This window comes from Hoplias malabaricus, chromosome 12 (genome assembly GCF_029633855.1).
Source record: "Hoplias malabaricus isolate fHopMal1 chromosome 12, fHopMal1.hap1, whole genome shotgun sequence".
In the NCBI taxonomy this organism is placed as follows: domain Eukaryota; kingdom Metazoa; phylum Chordata; class Actinopteri; order Characiformes; family Erythrinidae; genus Hoplias; species Hoplias malabaricus.
Genome location: NC_089811.1, coordinates 38423924 through 38446291, shown reverse-complemented (window position 1 = coordinate 38446291; position 22368 = coordinate 38423924). Strand labels below are relative to the sequence as shown.

At 38.9% G+C, this 22368-nt stretch overlaps 1 protein-coding gene across 1 annotated transcript in view; it reads left to right on the top strand.

Moving 5' to 3' along the window:
- Window positions 1–21724, top strand: part of obsl1b (obscurin like cytoskeletal adaptor 1b) — a 32469-nt gene extending 10745 nt beyond the window's left edge. Inside the window, exons 7-22 of the mRNA XM_066685869.1 lie at window positions 5496–5771; window positions 6251–6523; window positions 6757–7032; window positions 8559–8834; window positions 8918–9193; window positions 9766–10041; window positions 13361–13630; window positions 14158–14424; window positions 15618–15884; window positions 16990–17102; window positions 17658–17811; window positions 18083–18244; window positions 18434–18538; window positions 18622–18888; window positions 20939–21209; window positions 21605–21724. Of these exons, the coding sequence (XP_066541966.1) occupies window positions 5496–5771; window positions 6251–6523; window positions 6757–7032; window positions 8559–8834; window positions 8918–9193; window positions 9766–10041; window positions 13361–13630; window positions 14158–14424; window positions 15618–15884; window positions 16990–17102; window positions 17658–17811; window positions 18083–18244; window positions 18434–18538; window positions 18622–18888; window positions 20939–21209; window positions 21605–21608 (3533 nt within the window). The 3' untranslated portion in view covers window positions 21609–21724. The remainder of the gene's footprint in view (window positions 1–5495; window positions 5772–6250; window positions 6524–6756; window positions 7033–8558; window positions 8835–8917; window positions 9194–9765; window positions 10042–13360; window positions 13631–14157; window positions 14425–15617; window positions 15885–16989; window positions 17103–17657; window positions 17812–18082; window positions 18245–18433; window positions 18539–18621; window positions 18889–20938; window positions 21210–21604) is intronic.
- The last annotated feature ends 644 nt before the right edge of the window (window positions 21725–22368 follow it).

The following is a 22368-nucleotide window of genomic DNA, read 5'->3' as shown; positions in this document are numbered from 1 at the left end:
CAAATCCTTTAGCTGCACAGCTGAAAAGTCCAACTGTCTCCGAGGCTGGGAAGAATGAAATGACGTCTAATGAAGCAGACACTGTGAGCATTCCACAAAGTGAACTATTAAGTTATACAGCTCCGGTCTGCTTGGACAGAGAAGGAGAAGAAATCTTTCAGAAAAGTGTAACTCTCAGCGAGTCAGAAGATACTTTGAGAACTCTTATCCAATCAGCTGAGCTGTCTGACTCTGGAGTATACAGCTATGAGACAAAAGATACCAACATCCAGTTTGCTGTGGATCCAGCAGGTGATTCCTTCATCATCTTTGACAGCTCAACCCATCTGATTACAATACTAACCCCTTCAATCATGCAATGGTCACTAATAGTCATTGTGTTGACAGCTGTCTGAATAAGTATGGACAAAATTTATGGGAAATATTTAGTAAAACACACTATTTGGTGCAAAATTTACAGATACTTGCCCTACTTAATTTAATTCCTGTTTTGGGGAATTGTAATACCATAGAATAACATAGAAAGTTAAGTAGTTAATCTAATTTAATAGAGAAAAAATAAATCTGCATTTCTTAACTGGAAAATGTATTAGTTATTCAATTACAAAAAACATAGATAATGGAAACAAGAAAAAAGAAAACTAGGCATTAGTGTTTTTCGTCTTTATTTCATTTAAAGATAAATACTACCACCAAAGAACAAAGACCAAGAACATTGTGTTGATTTTAAGAATTAACAGTTACTTATTTATTCAGTGAAACAGGTGAAAGCAGGTGAAGTTTAAGGAGGCTGTTGTTTGGAGTTTTATAAACACACTAACACTACAAAATGTCCCCCCACTGCTTCCCTTTACACTATTTCAGTCAAAGACCCACACACACGTGAAATGAGACAAATTCAGCAGTCCTCCTCTCTCTTTAAGATATATTACTGTTTACATTTTGCATAGTTCAGAGCTTGTGAACTAACCAACGCTGATTCAAGGCTCTGGCCAAACACAGCCCCAGAAACACACACAAACAGAGCGTGTTCCTGTCGTTTTTCCTATTATTCAGCCATGGTTCCACTGAAGAATACTGTTCATTGATTCCAGCTGGGAATTCATTTTTGTGGTTTGCGAACCAGTTTATGATGGTGTAAAAGTGCTGAATTGCTCCAAATGTAGTTCACAAACTGCAACCGTTCCTTCTCCAACCGTTGGTGGAAAAGCACTATGTGAAATATGGCTAAACTAACAACAGATGTTGAAATAACGTTCCTAATTGCGCATGCGTTTTTCAACATTAGGAGTCAGTCAGTCAGTCAGTAAGGGAAAATTAATCTTCTAGGTCGCCCCGGTAGTTCGTCTGGCAAAAATAACACTATATGTTAGTGATAGAAAAGGATTCATTCTAATTTGAACATAAAACATCAAATGATGTGTCAACACAGTGCTATATTTACATGAATTTAATCTCACATATCCCTGTCTAAAATTATAAAGGCTTTACATGACATAAAGGGGTGTTTATATTATATGAAACTTTCTCTAATTAGCACAGAAGATTCATCTATGCATAATTACAAAATGCCATTTCTTTGCCTGATGTCTAAGGTATGTAATAAATTACTAAGGTGTCTTTCTGCTTAAAATATAATTTACTCTTCAAATTCTGTTACCTTTTGGTCCTTAATGTTAAATGTCTGTGTCTTTCAGTAGTCTCAGTCATTTATTCTTGCGCTACTAATGTTTCATTATGTCCATGTACTGTTGTCTAAGTGTCTTTGTTTTCTATGTTTAAGCTTTTTCATTTGTATTGGCTTGCCTGTTTATTTGTATAGGCATTGAGATGTGCCATAATCTCTCTTATAATAACAAATCACCAACATAAGCAATTATTTGGTGCAACTCTTAAAAATCTCTCTAGAGATACAACACTTTAACTGTGTGTATTTGTTCTGTAAATTTTAACTATATAAATAATTGTATCCTTATAATGATGCCCATAGTGCCACCAGTGAGATTCTCCATTGTCACTGAAGCTCAGAAGAACAGATATGCTACAGTCGGAGACCCATTTGAACTGCAATGTGAGGTTTCGGATGCTGCTGCACAAGTTTGCTGGCACAAAGATGGGAATGAGCTGCCGTCTCAAGCTGGAGTTTTGATTCAGTCTGAGGGTAGGATACGAAAACTCTCAGTTCCATCAGCTAAACTGTTATATGGTGGAACCTACAGCTGCAAGACAGACACTGATGCCATCACATTCAACGTGGAAATTAAAGGTGATTTGCAAACAATTCCTCGATGCAGGTCACAACACGAGTTTAGTCTTTAAATGAATTAGTTTCTACCTCAACTTACTTCTTGATTGCCCATGTAAGTTAAGCTTATTAAAAGCTTTAAAGCTGTTTTAGAACAGAACAATTTAATATCTTCCCATTGTCTATTAAATTGATTGCTTTTCTCTTTGTGTTGCTCAAAATGTGTAGAGCTATCGCAGAAGTTCAAACCACTACCAGAAATGGAGAGGAGTATATGCGTTGCAATAGGCTCACCAATTGTTCTGAAATGTGAGATTTCAGACTCTGAAGCTCAGGTTTGCTGGTATAAAGATGGCTCAGAACTCTCCCACAAAACTGGACTTAATATCCAAACAGATGGAAAACTGAGGATATTAACTGTTCAATCAGCCAAGTGCTCTGACAGAGGATGCTATACCTGTGGCACTTCTGATGACGCTGTGTCATTCAAAGTGGATGTTCAAGGTGATTTTCATGATTAAGTCATATTTAGTATAGTTTACTACCATTCAGTTTTGGAATCCCCACTCAAAAGTAAATCAAAATGTTTTCACACATATAATGGCAAATATTATTTCAGACAGATGTACACAAATAAAAGTCCATTTTACAAAAATATTAAATGGTGAACAGGGCAGTAGATGGTTCTATAAATATAGTGAAACCTGTATTTTATTAGGTATGATGTTATGGTAAAATGTAAAATGAAAATGCTTTTTCTCTGAAAATCACATCTTCATTCAAGTAAAATGTGTATAGTACATTTTAATGCAGAATTCAAATCTGTTTTCAGCATTTTTTTTTTTTACCAGGCTTGTTTTTTTAAGTGGAAACAAAAGATATGTTACTTATTCATAGATAAGGCTTTTATTGCACTTAAACTATGAACAGAATTGCGTCTCAAACATTACCCTAATCTGGGTTCCCACAAAAACCTCTTCCTTGATGTTTGCATCACTGAATTTGGGGTAACTTTTCCTCACTTTTCTTGGGTGGTGCATTATTCTCAGTGCTACAGTGACACTGATGTTGTGTTGGTGTGTGTTGTGCTGGTATGAGTGGATCAGACTCAGCAGTGCTGCTGGAGTTATTAAATGCTGTGTCCACTAACTGTCCCTTCCTCACTGGTCCACCATGCAGATATACTGAAATAGTAGTTCAGCTTATTGTGTTAGTCTCCTTCTAGTCCTTCTTCAGTGGTCACTGAATGCTGTTCGCTGGATGTTTTTGGTTGGTGGACTACACACTAATACACCACCATGTCATCACATCAGTGTCAACTACAGAGCTGAGAATGATCCACCACCAAATTCATACCTGCTCTGTGGTGATACTGTGGGGGTCCTGATCAGTGAAGAACAGGGAGAAGGCAAGCAAACAAACCATGCCTAGCAACAGATTGTAGAACTACAAAGTGCTGTGGAGTTAAGATAACGGGCAGTGGGTGTAGAGACCAGGAAGTCATCGTAATATCATGGCTGATACACACATACACTTGACACAAAACCACTTCTGTGCTTAATCAGACTATAGATAATTCCTCTGATTAACATAGTGCCGGTGGCGTAACCTGAATGTTTTGAATAGATGTTCTTATTCTGTACACATTTGATCTCTAATTTGATACGTTTCTAAATCTTAAACATGTCAATAGTTCCTCCCATAAGGTTCTCAACACTTCCAGAGGTTGCAAGGAACAAGTTCATTGAAGCAGGCTGCCCCATTATACTTCAGTGTGAAATCTCTGACCCAACTGCCCAAGTTTCCTGGCTCAAAGATGGAGTACCACTCCTTCAACAGACTGGACGTGACATCCAATCAGATGGTACCATGAGGACATTGATCATCCATTCAGCTGAGCTCAGACACTCAGGCGTGTACTGCTGTGAAGCTATGGATGATCGCATAGCATTCAAGGTGGATGTTGCAGGTGATTTTGAGTCTAAACATATTTTCTCAAAACCACTAACAATGTGTCAAATAACGCTTCATCCACTAAATGCTCTTTGTCATTACAAACTTAACAAGCATTTATTGTTAACAAAATACTGAAAATCCAGTCATAAATTTATCACCCCCAAATGACCAATTAAAGAAATTACATCAAAATCATATTATTTTATTTCAAAAGCATCTCAGCATTTTACATTTCATCACTGCTCATTCTGATTCTTAAACTGTAAACTTAAACATGTTTTGAGGGACAACTTGTAACAACATATTCTCTTCATAATGATTCATAGTCAGAAAATGTTTAATTCGTACACACATTTGTGTTGTCTTTTCTCCCTTTATCCATCTGTTAATGGACTCATAGCTTTTTTTTTTTAAAAAAGAGAGAGAACATTTGTCTACAAATCTGGTAATTACATGAATTTCTTTGAATGAATGAAAATACTCCTAGCTCCACCAGTGATGTTCACAGCTGTCCCAGAGACTGAGAAGAACAAGTTCGTTGAAGCAGGCTCACCTATTGTTCTCCAATGTGAGATATCTGACCCCACAGCCCTGGTCAAATGGTACAAGGATGGAACCCAGCTCCTCCCTCAATCTGGAGTTTTCATAAAATCAGAACATACCATGAGGACATTGATAATCCAATCAGCCAAGTTTTCCCACTCTGGGTTTTACAGTTGTAATACAGCTGATGATATCAGCGATTTTTATGTGGACGTTAAAGGTGACACCTAAAGCTTATCTGAAAGACTGTCATATGACTAACAAATACATCACCATGTACTGTTCTGTTTTCATTGTTTGAAAGCATTCTTTTGTATCTTTGGACGGATCCATACTGCTGCTTCTTTGGGCAACTTAACAATTTTTCTAAAACAGGATCATGATTTTTTTTTTTAGAGCTGCACAAAGCCATTTGCAATACTTCTGCTCCATTTGCCATTCTTAGTTGCAATCACCCCAGCGTCTTGGTGCTTTCTCTTTAGGAAGAAACCATGTAAAGGGGTTAGCATGCAAAGTGACCATTTTCTCTGTACTTAACTGCATTTCATCCTCACAAAGCTTTTATTAACTGAATTATTTCTTTGTGTTCCTTTTGGCTTTTAGAGTGGAGGCAGATATCTCCAGAGCTGCCATCATCATCAGTGCTTGATGATAATGCATGCTTGATAGAAACATTGTGTGCAATATGCAGATAGAAAGGGGGCTTGTCAACAAACCACTGAAAACATTTTTTTTTTTTCATTTTTTACAGCACCTCCTGTGACGTTTGTCTATATTCCTGAAGAACAGCTTCACAGAAACTTTGTGGAGCAAGACAATCTTGTTCTTTGTTGTGAGGTGACCAGGTCTGATGCCAGTACACAGTGGTACAAGGATGGGGCTGAGATACAGCCCAGTGAGAATGTCCTAATAGAGACCGAAAACACAATACGGAGACTCATCATACAATGTGTTCAAGTGTCAGACGCTGGAATGTACACTTGTCGTGCAGGAGACAATGCCTTAATCTTCAAGGTTAATGTAAGAGGTCAGTAACCTATGGAAACATTTCTATAATAGATTTGGAGTTGGACTGTTGTGATATACACAAGCAGTTGAGCAAAGAACACATAACATGACTTGTTAAATAATGTATTTAAAAAAAGAAAGACAAATGTTAATATATTATATTTTGATATGAATATTTGTTTAAAGATGTTGTGAAGTAACAAGTTAAAGAGAATAATAAAAAGCTAGTGTTAAGTGTAAATAAAAAAATATTAAATAAGAGAGAGAGTAAATAGATTTTTAGTTAAAAACACTGATTTTGGCTGATGTGATTAACCACTTCATATATCTTTTGTTAACCTTCACCCTCCCAACTTGGAAATGTTGTGTAATTGGGTGAGACCTAATAATCTAGTAATGCATGGTCAAAGAATCAGTTTATATTGTTTTGGCGGTGTTATTATTATTAGTGTATTAGTAGTAGTAGTAGTAGAAGCAGTGTCAATTTTATCTTCACAGAACCGCCAGTACTGATAGTGTACCCAAAAGAAGATGTTCACCTTGATCGTCATGTTCCTGAGGAAATAGTCCTCAGCTGTGAACTTTCTCGTCCAAATGGGAAAGTGACTTGGTTTAAGGATGGACAAAAACTTCAAGAAAGTGAAAACATAAAGCTTAAGACAGAAGGCCCTTACAGGAGACTGAAGATTCTTCACAGCAGAGTTGAGGATTCAGGGGAATATGTCTGTGACACTGCCGATGATTCAAAGTTCTTCCATCTCAGCATAAAAGGTAAGAAAAACTATACTTGCATAATGATAAAAATATATACATTTAATTAGTCCACTGTAATCAATGGCTAAGACAGAAATGTGATGAATCAAGCAGTGAAACCAATAACCTCAGAAGAAATGAGAAGCGTCAACTGTGTAACAAGTAACACTTTTGATCACATTCAACTAATTACTTTGTTATTTCTGAATGCATCTGCCAATTCTTTTTTTTTTTGATGTCTGTTCCTCTAGAACCCCCAGTGCGCATAATATCTCCAAGTCAATCCCAAATGGAACTTTGCCAACAAACTTCAGAGAGAATGGTGCTGAGTTGTGAAATTTCAAGACCCAATGCTTCAGTACGTTGGTATCGTGATGGGCTTGAGGTAGAAGAGAACAACAACCTAATCCTGGAAGTTGATGGTGTTTACAGAAGACTCATAATACCAGAGACAACAGTCAGTGATTCTGCAGAATACGTGTGTGACACTGCTGATGACTCAGTGACGTTCTTCGTAAATATTGCAGGTCCTCCAGTAAACTGCTGTGAACACACCCAAAAGCCAGTCTTGTAATCTGATTAATGCAGAGGTCATAATTATGGAGCCATTCTGGTGACATCGGTTCAAAATAAGTTAAGGCATAGAAACAACTTCATAATAATATGTGGGAACAGCTTCATATGTCATGGGATAGAGATATTTAATGTGTGTGATCAAATTTAATATTTGGGATGAATCATGGGAAAAATAATCAGTATCAGTCACAAACCTATTCTATAGTGCCACCCTTTTGTAGATAAGCATTATTTTGGCATACCCCCAAAACCCCACAGACACATCCATCTCTTTTTCATCCATACTCTACTGAATTCATAACAAAAACTGCAAATTATTGTTGAAGAAAACAAAATAATGTGACAAATCACCTCTACAGTAGAAATATTACAAGTAAATTGCATATATACATTCCTGATGTTGGTTGTGGGATCCTGGCTTACAACCAGGCTTCTCAACCCAAAATTGTTGATGTCAGGTTTCTGTGCAAGCCAGTCATATTCTTCTACACCTAACTCAACCAACGATGCCTTTATAAATCTTGCTTTGAGCACTGGGTCACATTGGAACAGAAAAGGGCCTTCCCCAAACTATCCCGACAAAATTGGCCAAACCCTGACTCATCGTTCAGACTGCTGAGTAGAGAAATGTGATTTGTCACTAAAACGAACATGTTTATACTGCTCCAGAGTTCAGTGGCTTTACTAGACTACTCCATCCAATGCTTGGGATTGTGCTTGGAGATGAAAGGCTTACATGCAGCTGCCTGGCCATGGAACCCATGACATGAAGCTCCAAGCCCATGTGCCGATGTTAGTGCAATTGTCAGCAGTAATTGTAACTCTGCAATTACTGAGTCAGCAGATCCCTGGTGACTTACAGACTCTGCGTTTCAGCATTTGACAACTCTGCTCTGTAACATGTCTAGTCTGCCACTTCATGGCTGAGTTGCTGTGGTCCCTAAACACTACTTTTCTAAACACCAAACACTTCTTCCTAAACACTACTTTTCAATAACACCGCTCACAGATGATCTTGGAGTATCTAGGAGGGAAGAAATTTCACAAGCTTACTCGTTGCAATGGTGAAATCCTATTACAGTTTATTGCTCGAATTGAGTAAGCTCTTTAGAACAGCTCATTCTTTCAGAAATATTTACAGACTGCATGGCAAGGTGCTTGATTTTATACCCATGTATGAAACACCTGAGTTTAATGACTAGGAAATATGTCCAAGGACTACTGTCTATATTGTGTAGTTATATACCTGTTTCCCATGCCTTGTAATTCTGTTTGCATACCTTAAATTATTTTGAATGGATGTCTCAAGCAGGGTCCTGTGCGTAACCGCTTACACAGTATTATACATTTTATACCTCTTTTATTTATTTAACTTAAAATATAACTAAATGTTAAATATTCTTTTAGCATTGTTTTCCATTTATTCATTTTTTTAATTTAGCTTTTTTATTGAAACATGATTTTTCTATTTTTTTAGAGCCTCCAGTGCGATTTATTCGGCCAAGGAAAATGGCCTATGAAGTTGAAATATTTATTGGAGACACAGTGGTTCTTGACTGTGAGGTGTGTAGATCCAATGCTGAAGTTAGCTGGAAGAAGAATGGGGAAGAGGTTGATGACAGCAATAACATAATGATAACTGAGGATGGCAGTAGTCGACAGTTAACAATTCATTCAGCAAAGCTTGAGGATACAGGCCAATACATCTGCGATGCTAAAGATGATGTCATGGATTTCTATTTGAAAGTAATTGGTAAGTGTTATTCAAACAGAAACAGATAGTAATGTATTTCAATTTATGTCCCCATTAAATCAGTTTACTTCTTTTCTTTTCAGAGCCTCCACTTAAATTTATACGAAAAGCGGAAATGACAACAGACATTAATGTTGTTGTATCAGACGCTATTGTGCTGAAGTGTGAACTCTCTAGAGCAAATGGTGTGGTTCACTGGTACAAGAACAATGAAATAATTGAGGCCAATGAACATTTGATATGTGAAGAAGGAGGAGCATTCAGATCTCTAATCATTCTGAACGCTGAGATTACAGACTCTGGAGAATACACATGTGATGCCAAAGAAGACAAGGTTGTCTTTAATGTCACAGTGCAAGGTACAAGAGAAATGTTTATGACATGTCTCTCTTAGTACAGATTTACCTAATTGATTTTATACACCTAGACATCTGAGAGCACCCTTCATTTATTTAGTTTCTATTCAGCTATTTTAATTTTTAAAAGTTATACATTTTATTCTGACATATTGCTGAATACAAAAAAAAAAAAAAAAACACTTATGTCAGTAATGAAAATAATTGAAGTGAGTCTCAATTGAAAAATATTAAACGTTTGGGATTACCTGCATCGTAAGGAGCAGAAAATACAAACAACAAAACCTGAAACATATTCCTGCAGATTTTATCAAAAATCTGAAAGCAAGTTTCTTAAAAATGATGGAAACTGTAATAAAATCAAAGGACAGACACTGAAAATACTGAAACAGGTTGCACATATTATGGTTGAGGCTTCTTTGTATTATTCTGTTAATAGTTTTCTGTTATTTTTTTGTGGCACTGAAAAATGACAAAGTTTGACTGGAAATTAAATAAGCTAAGATTGATTTCTGTTCTTTCTGATAGTATTGAATAACCTATAAACAAATCTCAATTTCATGTTTTCTATTTAGAGGCACCAGTTTCTATTTTAGGAAACTCTGGGAATCCAGAACACTACACGGTGGTTGCAGGGGATGATCTGATCCTTGAGTGTGAGGTGTCTCGAGACAGTGCCATTGTTCAGTGGCTTTGCAATGGTACGGTGTTGCAAGCAGACTCAAGAACATATTTTGAAAGTAGAGGTACAATGAGAAAGCTTGTACTTTCAGGACTTCACATTTTTGACTCAGGAGAATATGTCTGTGATGCCATTGATGACAAAATGACAACCATAGTGACAGTTCAAGGTAAGATTATTTGTTTTTTTCAGTTTTCTAGAACATTAAACCAGTTTGCATATTCATATATAAAAGCAGTGCTAACTTAAAAACGTCATTTTCTGTTTGACAGAGCTACCATTCAAATTCATCAAAAAAGAAGAAAGGACAAATATTGCAGCCTATGAGGAAGACAGTGTAACACTATGTGCTGTGGTTAACAGAGACAATGCTCCTGTGACGTGGTGCAAGGATGGTGATCAACTTAGAGGTGATCGATTCTGTGCCACAAGTGATGGACATACTCACTATCTGACCATCAACCCTCTTAGAAGATCTGATGCTGGAGAATACATATGTGATGTGGGTACAGATGAAACCCACTACAACGTCCATGTAAAAGGTAAGTCAGATCTAATAAATAATAACTTCTGAATACAAAAAAATGTAGCAACAATGCCTCTGGTACAGGGCTGCCTACTGTCCTGTTTATTCATTTAGACAAGAGCTGGGCAGTGTGTGGCCCACAGATTAAAGTTGGTTAATGAGGACATCTAATTTGGCCTATCAGAAAGTTAATGAAATATAATCTAGTAGTGATAAAACACATGAGACATAACCTTATCTCTATCTATAAATCTCTAAATCTCTTAATGCCTGCTGCTTTTTATATAGTGTATAAAGATAAAATGTTATATATTTGTTCCAGTGACAATATTTGTGTCAGTGTTTGTTAATGAAACCTATGAAAAGGAATACTGACAACCCACAACAAAAACAAGACAAGTCTAAATAGTAATAAATATTTCAAAGTAAGAATGAATATGTGAATAGAAATGGAAATGTAAAAAATTACCCACTTATCAAATGTCTGATTTGAAAATAGAAAATCTCAAGGAAACAAACGTAAGAATATGCTCCAGTATGTTGCTGTATGATCAAGGTGACAAGACGCATTTACTTTCATCTTTCCCCCTGCTCTGTCAGTTCAAAGAGCCAAATGCTCAAACGACTCTGAAACCACACCCTGAAATCATTTTATCCACGGCTAACAGGAGACACAGCAGTATATGTCAATATATAACATAGATATGGGGAAGAAAGAACAGAGAAAACAGCAGGAAAGGTGAAAATGAACATGCGTTATTGCCCTGACCATGCAGCAAACACCCAGAGCAATTTACTGTTTCTATTTTCCTTTAGGAGTTTGATAAGATTTAGGTCTAAAACGGTGTGAGTTGACTTTCTATTTCTATCTTAAAAAGTAAAAAAAACCTGGTGCTTCTTCACAGTCATGTGAAGGGTAGGTGAATTGGCTTCTGTCTAATAACTGTCCTGGTGTGTGAATGAATGTCTGTATGTGTGAGCCCAGATATGGATTGGCGCTCTATCCTGGGTTAAAACCCTAGTGCCCGATGCAGTCCTCCAGGTGGACGGTCGTTCCTGGTCGAGAGTACGCTGTGCGCGTTTGGCTGCCGCTTCTCACCAGTGTGTGTGTGGATTGAGCGTTCTGAGCAGTGTGGATTGTAAAGCGTCCTTGGGTGTCTAGAAAGGCGCTATATAAGTGTAAAGATACATGAGGCAGATATTGCTGTGAAATATCCAAAATTGTGAATTGTTTCACAGAAATCCTGCTGAGCAGTATCTCTGTGCACAATGAGAGCAGCTGAATAACGTCAAAGTAAACAGATTTAGTGAGTGTCTGGGTTTTGTTCATATCAGCTGTGGTTCAATGATTCATAGCGGTGAAATTCTTGGAGTTGATTCAGTCTTGGTTTAATGTGTTTTTAAATATAAAATTTTAAGTTACTTAGAAATGATGCTCTCTAAAATAGAAAATATTTTAAAATATATGAAAATATATAACATTGGGCTAAATATTTTAGTTTTCTTTGACTAAACCTAACTTTGACTAACTCTAACAATAAAAAATTAATACATTGTGACATATACATATCTAAGACATATCTTAGAATACAAATAAATCCAAATCATATGTCAGAATTAACAGTGATTTTTATATGTAACTTCTCAATTTATTATTTATATTTTATGTCATAATATGTGACATTTCCTCCGGGCGCTCCGGTTTCCTCCCACGCTCCAAAAACACACGTTGGTAGGTGGATTGGAGACTCAAAAGTGTCTGTAGGTGTGAGTGTGTGAGTGACTGTGTGAGTGTGTGTCGCCCTGTGAAGGACTGCCGCCCCCTCCAGGGTGTGTTCCCGCCTTGCGCCCAATGATTCCAGGTAGGCTCTGGACCCACCGCGACAATGAACTGGATAAGACAATGAATGAATGAATGAATGAATATGTTTCATATAATATATTGTAATCTACAGGTATATTATATCCTCTTTGCTGTTTTGCCCACCACAAACACTGCACTTTGGCCCCTAAAAATAAACCTCTGGGCACACTTGATCTATTGCTAGTCTCTGCCTCAAAAAGGCTGCATTGCTAAACGCAACTAGCAAGGATAGGTTTTTGGTATTTTATAATAAAACATGTTTTGTCGTTTGAATTAGCTATGAAAGTGAAATTCTCCAAGCCACTGGAAAACACAGTTGGTGTCAAGGGCAGTAATGTCATACTGAGATGTGAACTCTACAAGTCCAAAGGGGATGTGCAATGGCTAAAGAACAATCAAGAGATAATGCCAAACAAGCATTTCACAATCAGAGCAGACGGGCGAGAGAGAAGCCTCACTGTACACAATGTAACAGATGATGATGCTGGAGAATATGCCTGTGAATCCAAAGATGAGAGAACATCTGCAACAGTAGTAATTGAATGTGAGTACATTTTAATTACATATCAACACTCTGCTAACCTCACTACATACTAATCCAGGCAGCTGCTTAAAGTCAAGATTACATTTACACTTACTGCATTAAGCAGACACTCGTATCCAGAGCGAATTACAAAAATGCTTTGTGTTCAGTTCGAGTTTGTATCCAAGCTAGTTCAAACAGTTTAGAGTCTAACGTATACTGTACTCAGTGCCAGAAAGTAGAAAAAAGGGGGTTAAACACAGCATACGTGTGTTCATACCTGTGTTCATGCATACGTGTTATGGTTATAAAGAGTTAAGAAGAGCGTAAAGGTGATTATGATCAGTTTCAACAAATAATTACGTGCTCACTTCGGTGATTCAGTACTTAATGTTTACTTAAGTGTTTCACTTAAAGGAAAAGGAACATTCCAGCACAGGGATAAACAACCGAGACATTCTGAGAGTCCATGACTATGTTTAGTGTCTCAAATTAAACAAATGTTGTACCAAGTTATTTAATCTATAAGTGATCACGTGTTTTTTTTCTCTCTGATTGCTTGCTTCAAATTTAAGGCCCTCGCATTGTGGAGTTTATTGCTGAGTTACACAACGTAACCGTTATGGAAGGAGAAGATGCCATATTTAAGTGTGTGGTTTCCCCAGAAGATGCAGAGGTGGTCTGGTGCATGAATGGTTGGCCCATTACATCAAGTGAAAGATTTAACATCTCAAGTAATGGATTGTGCCATATGCTACACATCGGCAACTGCCAAGTACCAGACAGCTGCAAGTTGACAGCCGAAGCTGAAGGCGTGATATCCAAAGCTATCCTTCAGGTTCAAGGTGGGCTATAAACTGTCACTAGTGCATTCATTTACATTGATTGACTCTGTTAATTTCCCCTAGCTTTAACAAGTTTAACAGCTGTCTGTTTAAAATCATATAATATATAATCATTTCATGTGATGAGGCAGAACGGTTATGAAAGTAACATGTCGTGATAGTTCTTAAACTGTCCGTTACTTGAATCTCAAGTCAAACTTTTCCATTACGATTGTGAAGGGGGAGGCTTTTGTAAATATTTTGAGATCCTGCACAGGCCTTTAATACCATGGCGACATGTTTGAGATAAATAATGACCCCCTCAGACATGTCTGAATTGTTGAAAAGGTGCCTATGATGGTTAGTGCTTAGCGACTTCTCCAGTTAGAATTCCACCAGTAACTGACAGACGCAAATGGTACTACGACTGCACACAGCACCAGGGAAACAGGAGTCACACAAAGTGATTCCACTTTTGAAATGTTCATTTTATCAACGTCCAAAGCAACTTCAAGCAATGGTGAGGTATTATTGTTGACTGTATTCAGAGGCACAGGTACTGTTCACAAAGAAAATGGAGTCGGTGGTGGCAGAGGAGTTTGGGGAGGCTACTCTAGAAGTGGAGGTGAGCTTGGAATATGGGGAAGTGCAGTGGATGAGACAAGGTGTAGTCATACACCCAGGGCCCAAGTTCACCCTGAAGCAGAACGGCCCAAAACGTTTGCTCACAATCCACAAGCTTGCCCTTTCTGACCGAGGCATGTACAGCTGTGAAACGCTCCATGACCGCACGCAAGCCCAGCTCAGCGTGGAACGTGAGTCTGCACATGCTGCTGCTTTTCTCACTATGCACTGTTGTTATTTGTTTACCATGGTTGCTGCCGATCCTAGCCCTTGCTGTAGTTGTTGTTTTCTTTAAACCAATTCAATTAACTGAGTAAGAGTAATATGAGAGATGGGCAGCTACTTCAGTGACACTTGTTCCAAAGCTTGATGGCCAGGAACAGGTGACCGACAGATGACCTACTGATTCCCAGGGAGCAGATTTCTGTATTGACACAAGATCAGAGGAGTCATGATAATTCAATTAAGCTTGTCAAATGTGAACCGGATTGAGAACTGGAGGAAGGTCCCCTTTCCGTAACCTTTTAATCCTTTTTACTTAGCTGTGAAAAGTAGAAATTATCAGCAGTAACAGAGAATCTCCTTTGATTCTTTTTACGATGTTCCAGAGCCGTCACATTAATCCTTGGCAGCAATGAGACAGAACTTGACAGTGAGGTGCTTGAAAGATTTGCTTCTTTTATCCAAGGTTAAGATCTCAGTTCGTAATTCTTTCTATTGTTTACGTGCTAGGATTTGATTGACACTTTTCATTACATGTAAATTTAGACCTCTGCCAAATGCTTTTCTTTGGATTGTAACTATATATTAACACTGCCCAGTTTCAGCGTTTATATTCATTACAGAATGACGAAAAAGCCTTTAGATAAGTCCATCTGCAAAATATAGTAATGTTTTGGAAGTCATCTTGTATAAATGTGTATGTGGTGGGGCAAAGGCTGTGCCTTGGCTGTTGTTGGCAGCTCATATGAATTGGATCTCTTTTCATTGCAGCTAAATTTACGCACTGGCCTTCAAAATCTAGGGTGGTGTCACCAACTCTCAAAAATAAACCCCCTTTTTCCATGGGGAATCTGTTTTGGAATACTTCAAAAAAATGTTGGCATACCCTGGAACATGGGCAGGATTTAGAGTAATGCTAATATTGGGTGGAGGACACCAAGCTGGCAGACTCAACAACTGTCATTCTACATTATAAATATATTCAGTTCCTAAAACTCAATCTATGTGTTCATCACTCTGTCTGCTTCCCATCTCTCAATCTGTCGTGTCATAAACATTATTTTCATTACTGTCCAAAGGCATTTATCCGTACATTTCGCAAGGTTAGCTTTACTCTAGATTCTTACAACTGTTCTCTCCACATATATATACGTACACACAGCAAGAAAAGTCAAAATACGGAAAGGACTGAGTGAGGTCCAAACATTCGAGCGGGAGACGGCGTCCTTTGAAGTGGAGTTATCGCACAGCAACGTGGAAGGGGTGTGGCAGAAGGACGGGAGCCGCCTCAAAAACAACAACCACTGGCGTATGACTGCCAAAGGCCGTGTGCACAGCCTTACCATCTCCAATCTGTCTCTGGAGGACAGTGGCACTTACACATTCTCGGCTGAGAATGCAAAGTCATCTGCCAGACTCGTCGTTAAAGGTAAATACTGAGAATGTCTGAAAGGGGTCAATTCGTGAGCACCTAATCCAGTTGTTGAACCGTATAAACCTGCTGTTGAGTCCCATTTGGCCCACTAAATACACCCTTGATGTTCACAAATAAGCCATTGATTTTTATACATTTTTTTGCCACATGAAGAGTGGAGATTCCTAATGGAATGTTCAAAAAAACATACTTTCAAATACAATAACTTTGATAAACTCGAAGCTATGCATTAGACAAAGTATGAAAGTGTTGTGGAATATAGAGAGGAATGTATGGCAACACCTTTCACACCAGCTGTCATAAGGAGTGGTTATCCGCAGCATGGCCAAGGGAACTAAGAGAATAAAAGGTATGATGCAAGTCGATTGAATTTCAGACATTGAAAGCAGAACAAAGGAATGGACTGATGGCTTTTCCTCTGGCTCTTACTACGTGTCAGCTTACACATATAAAAAGACTGGGATCACATGGTCAGCGTATTGCTACTGAAACTTTTTAAGCATTCACAAGCATAAGTTTGTAGTGTAAGGTAATCTCTCCTATGCCAGGTCACTCAATAGGGTTTATCTGTTGGAGTCTGGGAGCTGTCAGTGAGGATGACAATAGCTTAAAAATGCCATTGCAACAAAGAGATCCCTCCGCATACCTTACCAGAGCCAAGCTGAAGTATGGTAATATTCAGTCCTGTTACACTGCAGGCTGGGCTTAGGTATATCTGTCTATTAAAGACTCGACAGGAGCAATGGAGGTCAGCTAAATATGATCTGATGGTCCGCATTGGTTGGTCTAATAGACTGTAAACAAGAAGCTTTGTAAATTTACTCGGCATATTCAGAAGTACAAAAGCCATGACATCTGAAATACACATGCGTTTGCAAAAGGGTGCGCCTCTCTGTTTATATTCTGTTGATTTTCTAAGTGACATCAGGAAAAAATATCTACACAGAACACACCTTAGCACAAAGTAATTGCTTTAACAGAAAACGTAGCCTGTGCAAAACCTATGGCACATTTTATGCTGTTGTTCAGTTTGTTAAACTGGTCTCTAACAACAAAATGGGCCAAGTCACAACTGCCAGACTTCTGTTGATCTCTTCAGAGACACCAATATCTATCCTGAAAAAGCTGGAGGACAGCAAGTTTCCAGAGGGAACTGGAGCTACACTTGAATGTGAGCTGTCTAGACATAATGTGGATGTTAAATGGACAAAGGTAAAGACTGTATTTCTCAGAATATCCACTTTTTTTATTATTATTATGTATATATTTATGACTACATTTTGGGGCAGCACACTGACACAACAGATAGTGTCCCTGCCACACAGCTCCAGGGTTCTGGGGTTGTGGGTTCAACCCCTGCCTTGGGTCTGTGAGGAGTTTGGGTTGTCCTCCCCATGTGTGTGTGGGATTCCTCTGGGGGTTCCTGTTTCCTCTTACAATTCAAAAACACATGCTGGTAGGTGGATTGGCCATTTGAAAGTGTCCATAGGTGTGAGTGACTAAGTGAGTCTTTTATGCCATGCCTTGTCCTGCCTTGCACCCAGTGATTCCAGGAAGGCTCCGGACTCTGGATGAAGCAGTTACAGAAACTAAATGAATTAATGGTTGCTTTTTGATTATATCATTCATTTAAAAAAACAGCTACTGTTGCGATATTATAATTAACATTTTCAAGATATGTTTTTTTTTCTGATTCCATTAACGTACAGTAAGTTGTTAAAGTTCAGGCCTTTAGCTTCAAATCTGTAACATTTTCCTCTGACCTAGAATGGAGTGGTAATTAAACCAGGCAAGAATCACCGTGTATACTCCATGGGGAGAAAGCGCTTCTTACAGATTGTGAGATGTGAGCTGGGAGATTCGGGTGTATATGTGTGTGACGCTGGAGACGCAACTACTTCCTGCTCTGTTGAAGTCTATGGTAAGGAAAGGAGTTCTACAAAATAACATTTGGGCTTTATACAACGTTAAGTCAAGGCTCTGAAATCAAGCAAAATTGAAAATCATATCACCAAAGTCCTTCATCATATTTACTAATTATTATAATGTATTTTTTAGAAAGTATTTGTGAGTGGATCTCTAACTTGTACCTTCAGTTGAAAGAAATCCCTGTACACTTACAGACTAACGCAGGTACATTAAGTGAAAAGAAGATATGCAACAGTTTCTGTGTGTTTTGCTTTTTGCGACAGAGAGGGAGCTGGAAGTGTTGCAAAGTCTGGAAGATTTGGATATTCAAGAGGACCAGAATGCTGTGTTTATGTGTGAAGTGTCACTGGATGACGTTCCGGGAGAGTGGTTCAAGAATGGAGAGAAAATCAAGCCCACCAGCACAGTGAAGATCCGTCAGGAAGGTTAACTGTAGAGTTCTGCTGTATTTTCTATATACAACCAGTATTTACAGTATATACTGCCATTTTCAGTTGTTCTCTGTGGGCTTTTGAGGAAAACCACCATTACACAAGGTCATAAATGCCAAGCCATTCTCCAATAAACCTCTAGATGCAATGTTCTAACATTCTAAATTTTGCCCTGGTTCACAGGAACCAAGCATTTCCTCCTCATGTGCAACGTTAAAGGAGAGGATTCAGGGGAGATCACGTTTGTTGCCAAGAATGTTGAGTCAATTGCTTACCTAGTGGTGAAGTGTAAGTGTTTCATTTTCTTCATATCGGTATGTTTGTGTCTCTTCTTGATAACTGTTCCTCCATGTCTCCATTGCTCTCCTCAGTACTCCCGGTGAAAATAGTGAAGCCATTGCAAGACAAAACAGCTTTGGAGAAGAGCCGTGTCATACTGGACTGCACAGTGTCCAATCCCCGGTGCAGCATCCGCTGGTATAAAGGCAGCAATGTTATTCTGCCTTCAGAGCGCTTTGAGATTTGCAGTGAGGGCTGCTATCGCAAGCTCGTCATTCAGCAGGTGGCCCTGGAAGATGAAGGCACATACAGTGTCCAGGTGGGAGACTACACATGCTCAGCAAGGCTCACTGTTGAAGGTGAGACAAACTCAACGTTAACAGTTTAATTTAGGTCCCATTGCAAGGGAATTCACATCAAACAGACTACACATATTCTTCTGTACAATATGATTCAAAAGGCAAACTGGAGACATCTGAAGTCCAACTAGGTGAGTCCTGGAGGTCCATCAAATCACAGAACTGAGTTGAAGCCCTAATAGAATACGTTAAGGTTTTCAAGGGAACCTCAGTGTTGAATTTGAGCTCTCCAGGGTGACCTTCAGGAACATGAATCATCACATCTGAGCTTAGTAAGCCAGCTCAGCAGGCTTGAATACTAACTACACACTTTTGTCATACACATTAATCCAAAATAAAGTGCAGTCATTTAGGTTATATGGAAGTTTAGACAAAAATGGGTTGTGAAAATGTGCAAATATTCCACCATTGTTATATGCAACAGTTTCCTTCTATGGGGGACAGAAGTGTGTCCAAAACTTCTGTTTGTTGTGTACTGCCCTCTAGTGGCTAACCCCAAGATGCACAAGAAGCAAGTTTTCCAAATTAGCTTTGAGGCCTTTTGCCAGATACTAAAAAGCACACAAAACTGCCTGGGGTCTTTCCTGGTCAGTTACAAATAGCAGTAAACATATGTGTTATTTCTGTTATAGTTCTACAGGTGAGACTCAGGTTATGGTTTGTTTCTTCATTTTCTTCACAAAGTTGGGAAACCGAAATCCTAGAGGGATGGAGTCAAACACAGTTCGGTGGCTTCTCTACTTTTCTGACAGAAAGTCACAAAACCTGTGCTGGAAATGTGCACTCGTGGACGAAATGTGATGTTAGGACTCGTATTCTAATCAATGCTTTCTGAAAACATCAAGCTGCATCTTGTACTCTTATGAAATTTGATTGACTAATGTTAGGAATTCATGTGATATTGGGATATAACCAGGATATTTCACGATTTACAATAGTCACACAGCTCCAGGGGCCTGGAGGTTGTGGTTCGATTCCCGCTCCAGGTGACTGTCTGTGAGGAGTGTGGTGTGTTCTCCCCGTGTCTGTGTGGGTTTCCTCCAGGTGAATGTCTGTGAGGAGTGTGGTGTGTTCTCCCTGTGTCTGCGTGGGTTTCCTCCGGGTGACTGTCTGTGAGGAGTGTGGTGTGTTCTCCCTGTGTCTGCGTGGGTTTCCTCCGGGTGACTGTCTGTGAGGAGTGTGGTGTGTTCTCCCTGTGTCTGCATGGGTTTCCTCCGGGTGACTGTCTGTGAGGAGTGTGGTGTGTTCTCCCTGTGTCTGCATGGGTTTCCTCCGGGTGACTGTCTGTGAGGAGTGTGGTGTGTTCTCCCTGTGTCTGCGTGGGTTTCTACCGGGTGACTGTCTGTGAGGAGTGTGGTGTGTTCTCCCTGTGTCTGTGTGGGTTTCCTCCAGGTGACTGTCTGTGAGGAGTGTGGTGTGTTCTCCCTGTGTCTGCGTGGGTTTCCTCCGGGTGACTGTCTGTGAGGAGTGTGGTGTGTTCTCCCTGTGTCTGCGTGATTCCAGGTAGACTCTGGACCCACCACGAACCTGAACTGGATAAGGGTTACAGATAATGAATGAATGAATGAACTCTCATCTGACCATTTCACTTTTACCATAGTGCCTGTGGTTTTAACAAAAAATAAACTTCAAATATTAATATCATTTTACTGAAGATTTTGTGTATCATTTCAATAGATGTTCTTGCTGATGAAGTCTGATCACATGTTGTATTCGCATCCTCAGTCACTGGAGGAACTGTAGTTGTACTGGTTTAATGTAGAAATTACACAAAGGCAGGAGCATCACAATCATTAAATGTAGTTTTAGCCACGATTATCCCTTTTAACTAATGACATTCCCATATATTTAAACAGACACATTAACAATTCAATCAATGTTTAAATGACTGGCAGCTCTGTGACTGAAGCTTCTGCCATCAGTGTTCCACTAACGAAACCCTTTTTAAAGTCCATAGCTTCAGAATGCATACTAATCATTTTTTTATTCCTTTAGAATTACTCATTTTCTCTTTATAAAACGGATGTTGGTTCTCTTTCTATCCCATCAGCCCAGTCCGTCCTGATGGTACAGGATTTGCAGGATGTTGAAGTGACAGCCCCAGAGGAGGCCTGCTTTGCGTGCGAGGTCTCTGTGCCTGTTGCCAAAGCCCCTGTTTGGACTTTAAATGGAGAGGTTCTCCAGGCTGGGCCCAAAGTTCTTCTGGAGAAAATGGGCACAGTGCATCGTCTCACCCTCAGGCAGACATCAGAGGAAATGAGCGGTACGGTGGAGTTTGTTTCAGGAAAGGCCAAAAGTACAGCAAGACTGCAGGTCAAAAAGTAAGTACCACTTTGTAGATCTACACTTTCCTAAAAGAACAACTGACACGCTTTTACTAAACTTAAAACGTAGGGTTTAAGACGGAATACATACAATGTTAGACAAGGTGGTAGGTGGACGTTGACCATGTGTAATGGGTCTGTTGCTATGCATTAACACTGGGTAAGTACCTCTCCCATTATTTTGCAGCTGTGATTAACACTGATCTCTGTGGTTATATTTGATGTGGAATAGTCATACTGAACCAGAATCTGCTCTTATTTTTGTACTGAAGCCAGGCTAATTAAATGTGTGGTTCATTCGAAGAGAAATCCAGTGTAGAACGAGGGATTTGCTTAACAATGCAGCCTGTAAACACAGTGTTTGATTTGTCTTCTCCACTTTTAATTCCCAGATAATTCGTGCAAGACGTGGAGGCATTTTTTACTGAAGTTTACGCCTTGAAGCCAGAAAACGAGGACAATCTGCTGTTTTAATTTAATGAGTCAGTGAATGATGGTTCTGTGTGTAAAGGGATATTCAATAGAAAATCTGAGTACTGGATGTGCGTACATAGGCCTGCACCTATCCAGACAGTAATTGGTTTGCACAAAAAAAACGATTTAAACTGTAATTATTTTTCTTTTCTCAGTGCAAATGTAATAGCACAATATTCCCTACAGTGACGTGTTTGAGTTGGGATAGAAAGACTATTCATTTTTATAGTTATGTATTTGGTTGTGTGCATTGTAAATGCCAGTAGACGTAGCTTACATTGCCAAGATGAACCTACTATTACGACATTAGCAAAACTTAAACTGCTTGAGGTCAGCCATATTCCTTTAATTTTATGTATATTACCCTTTGTATAGATAACTTTTTCTAAAATCGTGTTTTGTGGAATGCAGGTTAAAGGGATGCTGGGTGGGGTTACATTGGTATGAAAAAGCACAGGGCCTAAAGGCTGAATACTGCGTATTAATTTCATATGACAATGAGTCATAACTTTTGGTCAAATCCGTGTGTTCATCAGACTAAATGGAGAGGATGTGTCATTGAAACCAAACTGGAAATAGCTTCTTTCTCAGTTTAATCTGTTGTATCATTCATATTTATTTTAATGAGCCTTCTATCTGTATTAGCCAATAGCGTTGCTTACTTACATATTGTATCCTTAGC